Here is an 11,897-nt window from a genome sequence, read left to right on the forward strand (position 1 = left end):
AATGTGACTATGCTTGTCGTAAGAGGCGATTAACCGGATCAGGTGGTCAGGCTCGCTGACTTGGTTGATGCATGGGATCATATCCCAATTTCGTGTATCAGTGCTCATGATATCAATCACTGGATTATCTGGTTCAGACTTGATTACAGACCGCTGTCATAAAGCTGGAATTGCTGAGTATGGCTTCAAACAAACAAACAAACAAACAAACTTTGGTCATGCCTATGGCATACAGATCCAGTGCGTGAGTGAGTATGTTTTTTTGCTGCTGTTAACAATATCCCAGCAATATTATGGCGGGGAACACCAGAAATGGGCTTCACACATTGTACCCATGTTGGGATTCGAATCGGGGCTTCGGTGTGCTTTAATCACTAGGCTACCGGACCGCCCCTCCCGCAGATCCAATATTTTTCGAGTTTCCAAAGCAACGATTTTGACTGAAAATGGCGCTAGTGCTTGTTTTCGTAGCAGATCGTGCCTTGCACACAACCGGACATGTCATATTGGCGGGGTTATTTCATGCTTGTTATTATTTTTTGTCTGTCAGCATCATATCCATGCTGTGTGATAACAGAAAAGTAATGTTCAAATCTGTGTTAAACCCAACTCTCTCGCTGGTCTGCCTGCCTTGTGAGGGATGACCCAGCTCTGGGGTGCTGCAATCTCCAGTGTGGAACTGTGTTCATTAGCTATGCTATGCCAGTATGTTGTTTGTTGTTGGTGGCCATCACTGGGTTGAGGTGGCCAGAATAGCTGAACGTTATGGCTGATTATGGAGAGATAATTTGAGGTGAAATGGGGTTTAACATCGCGTCCAAGATTATTGCACTAAAACAGCGACGTGCATGTACGTGTGTGTGTTTGTGTGGCTGCTTGTACTAGTCCGGACTGATGCCGATTTATAGTGCTAGCTCACTGAGATACCATGCCGCAGTTTAACATGAATACCCCACTCAGACACAGTATACTGACTCCGAGCCGATCAGTCCTTGTTTTAGCCCCTTAATGCCGAACGCCAGACAGGGTAACAACAAGTACCATCTTTTAACGTCTTTTGGTATGACGCGGCCGGGGATCGAACCCCGGACCTTCTGCTCTACGGCGGACGCTCTACCACTAGACCACTATATTCCAGCTATATGACGGCGGTCTGTAAATACTCGAGTCTGGACCAGACAATCTAGTAGTTGACATTATGAGCATCGATCAACGATCTACGCAATTAGGATCGATGACATGCATCAACCAAGTCAGCGAGCCTGACCACCCGGTCCCGTCAGTCGCCTCTTACGACAAGCATAGTCGCCTTTTACGGCAAGCATGAGTTGCTGAAGACCTATTCTACCCCGGATATTCCGGGTAACCAGTTTGGTAACACTGCATGTAATCATTGCCATGGTGGTACCTGATGTTTGTAAATTTCTTGAACAAACTTTTAAAGGAATATCTGCATTAACAGTTCGTTTCTTACAAATTGTTTGACCATTGTAAATAACATTTCCTTAGAGTTTGCAGTTTCACAATTATCAGAAAACTGAAATTTGTTAACCTTTTTATTCTTCTTCCTTATTTATTATCATAAAGCATTTTATAGAAAAATGCTATTTTTCAAAAGCTGCCATTTCCAACGATGCAAGGTCTGGAATGAGGGAAATAGCACCTCAGTGCATACAGTTTTGAAAATTCCCGAATTCATACCTGATTTACCCAGTCCTACACACCTGCAAGGCCTACAGTTGATCCAAGTTTTATAACCGGGCTAATGCCCCCTCACCATTGGCTGTCTCATCCAACGTGAGTTGGAGTGACTGTAGTGCACGTGCTGCACGAGATTCACGTGGTTGAAATATGACACGACACCTGAGAGAAGTCGAACAGCGAAAGAATTGCAATTGACAATCGTGTCGTCTATTAAACAAGCTACCCGAGAAGGGGAATCTGTTTTTTTACTCTTGAATGTCCCGGATCCCCATATAATGTGGGTTGATTGTTGTTTAACGCCGCACTTAGCAATATTCCAGCTGTATAACCGCGGCCCCCGACCCCAGCAGACATATACACGTTCATGCACGATGCACAATTTGGATGCGTGCGTGTTTGTTGGGAGCATGGTATACATTTATTTTTTTTAATGTGAACAGCATAAAATGAATATTTAGCTATCAGGTGCTCATTTAAATAACTTTTATTTCACCGTAAAAAACGCTTACGTTATGCCACGGCTTGCTGAAAATAAACGTCTACGCGTCGTGGGTATGTTGCAACAGGAATGGCGCAAAATAAATTTTCATCTAAAAACAATATTATCTCTTTGGAGACATTATCTGCAGCGGGGCAACACTAATGACCCGCCACGGTCCGGTCGTCTACGTGTGACGTCACGTCAACAAGACAACCATATTCGGTTGGTACATCTACGGAATCAATAACAAACTGCCTCATTAACAGATCATGAGTGAACACAACCGGCTGAGGGAGCACAACATGCGCCTCTGACATTCAGCAATACGCTCACTATTCCGTCTACGTCACCGCCAGGCATAGCTTGGTCTAGACAGCACCTGACGTATACTGTTCACAGATAAGCACAGCTTTCATCTGGACAGGACACATCCGTGGTAAAGTGTCCGCCCGGAGAGCGGGCGGTCCGGGGTTCGATTCCAGGCCGCGTCATACCAAAATATGTTAAAAGATGGTACTTGTCGTTACCCTGTCTGGCGCTCGGCATTAAGGGGCTTAAACCAAGGCTGGTCGGCTCGTAGTCAGTGTACCGTGTCTGAGTGGGGTGGCGCTCTCTCTCCCTCTCTCTCTCTCTCTCTATATATATATATATAGACGTCCAGGAGAACGTTTTAGAGGAGTTGGTTCGAGGATGGAAGTGCGATGGTATGGGGTGGCATCACCATTCATAGGAGAACAACTCATCATTGTTAATAGCAATTTCAATGGCGTACGCTACCGGGACGACATTGTTCGCGATCATGTAACTTTTTGAGACAGCATAACATTGCTGTACTGTCATAGTCTGCTGTTCCTCCCGACCACTCCCCCACAGAACATGTCTAGGATGAGATGGAAGACACCTACGACAGGAACCCCTACGTCAGGAACAGTGCCAGCCAGTAACGCTAGCTTAGTTGGGCCAATCTTGGGTTGACATTTGGAACATCTGCCAGGCTATTTTCACTGGTCTTCACTGCGCAACCAGGTATAGGTGTTGTCAATGAATTTGTTGATAAAACAATGATCAGACGAATTACCAAATATCATGAGGTTATTTTCAGTAACAACATTTACAGCACTATATATGATGCACAGTTACTTTTTTTATCAGTTAGTATATGAGAAAGCCGATGGTGACAAATGTTCTTGTATGTAGTGTTGAACGGGATATTGAACAAGGTTTGAATGCATTTTAACCGGTGTAGCAATTTCAAAAAGTGGAATAAACCCAAGTGAGTGAGTGAGTTGTGTTTAACGCCGCTTTTAACAGTATTCCAGTTATATCGCGGCGTGTCAGCTTAATGTGGGAGGAAAGCCCGAAGTGATGCAGGTCTCAGACGTATACCACTTCGGTGAAACCCACGACCACGGTTATGGTGCTGACAAACCTAGAAACATAATCGGGGCGAACCGGGATTCGAACCCACAATCATAGGTTTCTGGCGTGCTCAAGGGACGCAACTCTGCACAGCGAATCGCGGCGTCTTAGACGACTGGGCCACCCGTGCCCCCGGAATAAACACAAACGATATAGGGAATAAAAGAATCCCTACCTAAACAGGTGTCACAGGTTACTGGGTGGCCGTGCAGAGCGGTGTCTAAGAATCGTAATATACTATGAACGCGGGTTCGAATCCCAAATTCGCTCTTATTGTGGTTCTTGGTTTTTCTGCGCCGCACTGCGCTTTCCTTCTACATGAAACTGTTCAAAGCGTCTCATTCTTCCTCCATAGATAACCAGAGGAAAAAACAGCTGTACATTGAGATATTTATTCACATTCAAGATCAAGTCTAAGCCATTTCTAAAACAAATATTTTCAAGATAAAAACAATAAAATTCAAATGTGTAGGAAAGTCGTTATAAACAGCACGCCCACGTCAAGAAAATGTTATTGCTGGTTTAAACAAGAAGGTACAATACTGGTCATATTAAAATACAATAGCTCCATGACATTTGGATAAAAAGTCAAACATAATCCATGTGATCATACAAACAAGGCAATGCATAAATAGCACAACTGTCAACAAAAAATAAACAGAAATAAACAAATGAAGAAATAACTGCAGCGAGACATTTTAAACAACCACTGTCATCACAAAGGTTGTAAAGACCTGTGGATTGATCCATTTGTAACGAACATTAATATAGTGAACAAAAATGTTAGGAGTCGTGATACTCTTGGGAATATTTGTATGAAATTCTATGCCAAGTCTTCACTACAAAAATATTCCAACAAAATATTCATGAAACTTAACTTGTTTTGTTCCGTATATATCTACATTTATCTATATAGAGGTCATTACTGAGGACTAATTTAATGACCTGCAATTAAAACCTTTGCAACTTATAACAAGGCAAGTGACTGGTGCTCGTGTGTAAAAAACAAGGCCTTGACACTATATACAGTCAAACAGGTGTACAATTACTTAAAACAATTAGTATATATGATTAGGTGTAACACGTCCGGCAGAGTGCGTTTTCTGTGAAGGCAGCTGCAGAATCTCACAGCCTTGTCGAACGTAGCCAAAGTTGGCCTGGACTTCTGTTTTGATTGTCTGGCAATCAGAAACGAAGTTTATCTCAGAGTGTCCACTGTTCTGAAGACTTGGTAGGAAGTTGAAGAGGTTCTGGAAACGTTCTTCTATGCATTTCTTCATCAGCAGGGCTTCCGTGACGGAGCTGTGAGAGAGCACCCTGTCAATGAACTGCACGCCTTGGTTCAGGGTATGGGTGCTACTCTGAATCTGCTGGGCCACGGTACTGATGGCGACCTGCTTCGTGTTGAACGCCTGATGAAGTTCTATCATGGCTTCAGTCCTGCGTCTATCTAACATGGAGCTATAGAAGGCGAAGGTATCGTTGATGCCAGATTTGGAATTCCTGTGCTGTTGAGCCAACGTTGATGAAATATAGGCAGCTCGTTTGGCTAAGGCCCGCAAGTGATTAATTTTGCTGCTTGCATTTGCCACTAGGTGGCGCAACGAGTTCACGTGGTCGTCTGCTACATCAGTGAGTGGCTTACATACGTGACCTTCATTGTGTTCTAATATGCACTCGCTGCACAAAGGCTTTGCACAGGAAGTGCAGAAATGATCAGCCACGTTGTTGGCGTGTCTTGGACATATGTCCGGCTTCTCTGCCATGAAACCCTCGTCGGTGTTCTTTTGTAGATTTCCAAGGCTTAAAACACGATGTCCTTTAAAGCGGTTCATAAACTGATGCGCCATTATACAGTTTGCGCACAAGAAGTTCCCACAGTCAAAACAAATGGCAGAAGCGGCTGCCCCCTTGATTTTACATCCGGTGCAATGAACGACGTCGGCGTCTCGAGACCAGGCGTCAAAGACGTCTCTTCTCGTTGGTTGTTTGAGCCCCGTGACGTCATGGCCGCCGATGTAAACGTCCAGTGGACAGAGTGGGCAGTGGGCAGCGCCTGTCTCGTGCAGTGCCCGCTCCATGCATGGCTGGCACAGGGTGTGGTGGCAGCTGAGCATTCTGGGTAAGAAGATGGAGTTGCTGCAGAGGTCACAGCGCGTGCCGTGGTAGGCGGAGTCCATCTCGTAGTCGGAGGAGCTGGAGGTGGTGAAGGTGCCACAGTCGGAGGGGGTAGGTGAAGCCATCACGAGATACAGAGATGATCAGTAGGTGGATTGAAACAATCTGCAGCAATAAAAACAAATAAATAGTAATATGGTTTTGCAGAAGTAGCTGAAGAAAATAGTTAGTCTTCATACAAAATTCCAAAATCCCCCAACACACCCTCCCGGAGGGTTCGGGGTTCGATCCCTGGTTACCTCATACCAAATTACGTTTAAAGATTGTACTTTTTGTTACCATGCCTGGCGCTCGGCATTAAAGGGGGAAAAAACAAGGAGTGGTCGATTCAGTGTCATCATAATGTGTCCGAGTGGGGTGTCCATGTTAAACTGGACCCGTGAAGATACGGGGTAGAAAGAGATCTTCAGCAACCCATGCTTGCTGTAAAAGGAGACTATATGGATCGGGTGGTCAGGCTCGCTGACTTGGTTGATGCATGTCATCGATCCCAAATGCGTTGATCGATGTTGATGATGTCAGCTACTGGATTGTCTGGTCCAAACTCGATTATTTACAGACCGCCGTCATATACCTGGAATATTGCTGAGTGCGGCGTTAAACAACAAACAAACAAACAAAACAAAATTGGCGTGTATAGACTGCACATATTTAAAACCTGACAAAATCATGTATGTCAAAACATTGAACAACGTAGTAATATTGTAACTGTGGAGTCATTGTGAAAACCTAAATCAATCAACTTGTAATACTTGAACTGATACTGGGAGAATACTGATCAAAATCAACCCATGATGCGCTGTGGGGCGGTCGGGTAGCCTAATGGTTAAAGCGTTCGCTCGTCACGCCGAAGACCCGGGTTCGATTCCCGACATGGGTACAATGTGTGAAGCCCATTTCTGGTGTCCCACGCCATGATATTGCTGGAATATTGCTAAAAGCGGCGTCAAAACCATACTCACTCACTCACTCACTCACTCATTCACTCAAGCAACATTAGTTATTGACCTTCCCGTGATGACGTTACATTGAAGGAACTGAAATTATTTCTGGGGTATTCATCAACAATATCGCGGGATTAGCTTTACCGGTTTGTTTTAAAGTCTGTTGAACTTAGTATATGATAAATTAGTAGCATGTTTACAACTGTGAATAGATTGTAACTAGAGCAGCAGTAACGATGTTGTGGTGCAACTTCGTCCCCATGTATATTTCCTCACAAATTACTAAGTTGATTTAGAATAAATTATGCTATTACAATACACCATCTTTAACAAATACGTTAACAGACGTAACTTGTTGTTACCCTGCCTAGCGCTCTGTATTAAGGGGAAAACAAGGGCTGGTCGGCTCAGAGTTAGTACACTGTGTCTGAGTGGGGTATCCATGTTAAACTGCGGCATGGTATCTCAGTAATCTGATAGCCACACACACGTGCATGCATGTCGCTATATAAGTGCAATAATCTTGAACGCGACGCTTAACTCAATTTCACCTCATTAACCAGGATTGCAAAAGTGTTGGTACATAGAATAATTAAAGTATAGACTAACATTAAAACTTAACGTATGAACACTTTAAGTAGAATAGAAATTTCATGTACTCTCTTGTCAAGAAATATGATGTTTCAATGAAACTTAAACTCACCTTGTTTTATAAACGTGGGAACTTGAAACACAGCCAATAATAGCACTGGGATATTCCTTTTCACAATGAAAGCTGGAACACTGTTTCTTGCGTGTCCGGAGTAATAGAGTACCTTCACAACATTCACGCTCCGCGCCTGACCTGTTTGAACTGACTGGGATTGAACATGGACGAAAAATCCACAGCAAAAGCAATGACTCACTGAGCGCTTACTGTAAAGCAATCAGTGTTTCGCTTTCCCAAAGCATAAGCAGCGCTTTCGTACTTTTATGTATGTTGCAATGGGCGTCTGACACCAGCGTGGAATTCCGAGTCTGCCTGGTGCCTAATCACCTCGGACTCTAACTAATCATTTCAACGTTTAGACAGAAGGGTGCCAATGCTCAAACCAATATAAACCATGGTTAATATTCAAAGAACCTTAGCACCTAAAATGTTTAAACAACATTATTTTTATAATCGCATTTAAAACGATATTCAAGAACTCTATGTTTAACCGTGAGACACTGTGTGAGTCGGCCCTGCGTGATGCACGTGAAATGTGTTCCGCGTGGCTTTGGCACGTGCATCTCGCTCTTTGCCGACTCGGGTTATGAAATAAACGTCCGGGGCAAGTTTTCAAACCATATAAGACCAACTCGAGCACATTTATCAGTCACATGAAGATTATTTGCCTACATGGAGGGGCATATTATAAAGAAATATATCCCTAATATAAAATAGTAATACATATCTCAGTTTATGTAAATTTCAGTGTTCGCGTCAGTAAATATGTCAATTCCACGATATGTCGCCGTTTCAGAAGACTACATTCGTTTGCCTTCGGACAGATTTCGCGGGTCGAATCGTGAAATTGTTCTATCATCTAGGTAAATTGAAGGGAAACAAATCAGTTGGAAACTAAGATTTTGTTTAGTTAATGCACCTTCAAAAAGGAGCCATGGTTTAATAATATATTGAACCGCCTCCGTGGTCTAGAGGTAGAGCGTCCGCCCGGGGAGCGGAAGGTCCGGTGTTCGATCCCCGTACTTGTTGTTACCCTGTCTGGTGCTCGGCATTGAGGGGCTAAAACAAGGACAGGTCGGCTCGGAGTCAGTATACTGTGTCTGAGTGGGGTATTCATGTGAAACTGCGGCATGGTATCTCAGTGTGCTCGCACTATAAATCGGCATCAGTCCGGACTAGTACAAGCAGCCACACACACAGAAGTGCAATAATCTTGGACACGACGTTAAACCCAATTTCACCTCACCTAATAATATATTGATTGACATTCTGGAAGAAACATACAACTGTATGGATAACAACTTCTGGTTTGTTGCCTTGACGACGTCTTCGTGTAGATTCAACCAAGTGATAAGAAGCAAACGTCAATGCAAACAAGCATGAAATACTCATATCCCCCGCCAATATGACATGTCCGGTTGTGTGCAATGCATTAGCTCCTGTGAACTATGTTCACTGTGCCTTTTTGTTAATGGCCTAACTGCAGCACTAAAAAAAGTTACTACTGGTGTTGTTTTGCCATCTGCAGTTTATGAAAGAATACGTAACTGTATTTGTAATGAGTAAGGATGAGACGAATGGACAAACAACTTCTTTATTACAATTAGGAGCGATGGTTTCGGTGTAGGTTCTAACACCGCTATCAAGCAAGTAGAGTACAGAGTATGGTTGACAAGAATATATACAGGATAGGAGGAAGTGTTTATACAGATGAGTAGGTTTAAGATCAGTTACACTGTTGTATTTGTAATGAGTTTTGTTTCTGTATGAAGTTAGTCAGTGAATGCAACAACTGTGTCAATGACACTTTTGGAGGAACATACACTCAAGCAATGCAGAACTTACCGACAAGAAAGGAAATGTATTCAATACTGTGAGATGACATTATGTGCCAAGTTTGGTGAAGAAATATGGTACGGTTTTCAAGATCTGCTCCGGAAACGAGGACTACCGCCATTTTCAGTCTAAGTCAAAGTCGTTGCCATGGAAACTCAAAAAATTCTTTTTAAAAAAATAATTAACTATCAAAAGACACCAGTTCACCACTATACCTATCTATGTGCCAAGTTTGGTGAAGAAATATGGTACGGTTTTGAAGATCTGCTCCGGGAACGAAATGTGACGGACGGACGGAAGGATGGAACTTGGAAGGACGGACGGACGGACGGACGGACGGCACCCATTCCTATATCCCCCTTCCACTTCGTGGCGGGGAAAACATTTCATGAACATAATGAGAAGCGTCCATAAAATCTTGTAATAAACGCATTAACGCGAAAATATGTGGTATTATTGGTCTTGAAACAATATAATGCAGCCTTTGAGCCATATAAGGAATCGAGATAAGATATGTTTTCAGCTGTAGCTGCAAAACAAGATATTCTGTTGAAAACTAAGAGCCTGTTTAAAAAAAACAAAAAAACAAAACAACCGAAAAAAAACCCACCATGCAACAATATGTTTTTGTGGTAGGCAGTTTCATATTTTTCAAAGGTCTGACGCAAAATATCTTTTTTTAAACTTTTTTTCATGAACAATTTTTCTTCGACATCCAAGAATATCTAATGATAGGTCCCTAACGACGGGGTGGAGGTGCAATATTGAGCTGGAGGTACTAGGGCACCAAAGAGAGATTCCAACTCAGGTTTTCGATTTTAAAAAATGACATGAACAGCACACGCTCAATACAGCAAAATATTATCGAATATCCTTTCGGAGGCTATAAGTGATATTTGGTATTATTATTTATTTAATCAATGAGTGTGTCAAAGCTATTAATTTGAAACTGCAAAAAGCGGCCCGCAAATGTTAACACGTATGTTTTGTAGACGTTCGTGCTGTTGTATTTCAACCTGATGTTATCAGCTCTTCCTGTCTTTTTTTAAAAAAAAATAATATTTTTTAAAAATAATTTGTTAGAATTGATCTTCAGCAACCCACGCTTGTGGTAAGAGGCGATTAACGGGTTTGGGGGGTCAGGCTCGCTGACTTGGTTGACGCATGTCATCGATCCCAACTGCGTGGATCAATGCGCATGATGTCAATCACTTGATTGTCTGGTCCAGACTGGATTGTTCACAGACCGCTGTCATATAGCTGGAATATTGCTGAGTGCGGCGTTAAACAACAAACCAACAAACAAACTAGACTCTCTGCTGACATCCAGTTCGAGCTACTTTATAGCGCTATATCCGTTACTGGACAGACCTGCTACTGTTTATTAATGGTTTCTCGTCACCGTTGACAGTCATTGTCACGCGCAGCCGTCACACACCCGTACATACCTCTACCACCGAGATCCTCAATTCGTTAGATATGTTGTCAGCAAACACTTTTCTATTCTCTGTGAATGTTATGACTCGCTAATCGGCAAGGTCATCCTAATACTAGGGGTAAATAAGGCTTGTTGTGTACTCCTAGCTCTGGGCGAGCTGTACAGAAAATCTTGGATGTTTTGTTGTTGTTGTTTGTTGTTTAACGCCATACTCAGCAATATTCCAGCTATGTGGTGGCTGGCTGTAAATAGTCAATTCTGGACCAGACAATCCAGTGATTGACATCTTGAAAGAGGAGACGTAATAGCCAGGCTCCTTGACTTGGTTGATGGTGTGTATTGTTAATCACTTTTGCCGGTCCAGACTAGAATATTTACGGGTCGCTGTGTCACACCTCAAATACTGATGACTGTGGCGGTACAGCAAGTGAGTATAGTTTTACGCCGCTTTTAGCAATATTCCAGCAATATTACGGAAGGGAACGCCAGAAATGGGCTTCACACACTGTCGGGAATCGAACCCGGGTCTTCGGCGTGACGTGCGAACGCTTACATCACTAGGCTACCCGACCGCCCCCAGTACAACAAACAAATACAATCGCAGTTACTTTTTTGCCTTGTTTGATCGTTGGTTATTTAATGCCACACACAGCAATACCCGAGCTATATGACGGCGGTCTGTAAATAATCGAGTCTGGACAAGACAATCCAGTGATTGACATCATGAGAATCGATCTAATGGGATCGGGTGGTCAGGCTTGCTGACTTGGTTGGTGCATGTCATCGTATCTCAGCCGCGTGGATCAACGCTCATGATGCCAATCACTGGATTGTCTGGTCCAGACTCGATTATTTACAGACCGCCGTCATATAGCTGCAATATTGCTGAGTGCGGCGTTAAACAACAACAAAATAAATAGGGGGCACGGGTGGCCCGGTCGTCTAAGGCGCCGCAATCCGCTGTGCAGAGTTGCGTCCCTTGGGCACGCCAGAAACCTATGATTGTGGGTTCGAATCCCGGTTCGCCCCGATTGTGTTTCTAGGTTTGTCAGCACCATACCCATGCTCGTGGGTTTCACCGAAGTTGTAAACGTCTGAGACCTGCATCACTTCGGGCTTTCCTCCCACATTAAGCTGACACGCCACGATATAACTGGAATACTGTTAAAAGCGGCGTTAAACCCAACT

General features: G+C 43.4%; 1 protein-coding gene across 1 annotated transcript; it reads right to left on the reverse strand.

Moving 5' to 3' along the window:
- Window positions 1-3,980: 3,980 nt before the first annotated feature.
- Window positions 3,981-7,951, reverse strand: LOC124133787 (brain tumor protein-like). Its single transcript, XM_046498322.2, has 2 exons — window positions 7,430-7,951; window positions 3,981-5,887 (listed from the first exon to the last, which is right to left on the reverse strand). The coding sequence occupies exon 2, from the start codon at window positions 5,845-5,847 to the stop codon at window positions 4,663-4,665; it is 1,185 nt and encodes a 394-aa protein (XP_046354278.2). The 5' UTR covers window positions 5,848-5,887; window positions 7,430-7,951; the 3' UTR covers window positions 3,981-4,662.
- Between the last annotated feature and the right edge of the window lie 3,946 nt (window positions 7,952-11,897).

Source organism: Haliotis rufescens, unplaced genomic scaffold (genome assembly GCF_023055435.1).
Source record: "Haliotis rufescens isolate VD_foot unplaced genomic scaffold, xgHalRufe1.0.p SCAF_16, whole genome shotgun sequence".
Lineage (NCBI taxonomy): Eukaryota > Metazoa > Mollusca > Gastropoda > Lepetellida > Haliotidae > Haliotis > Haliotis rufescens.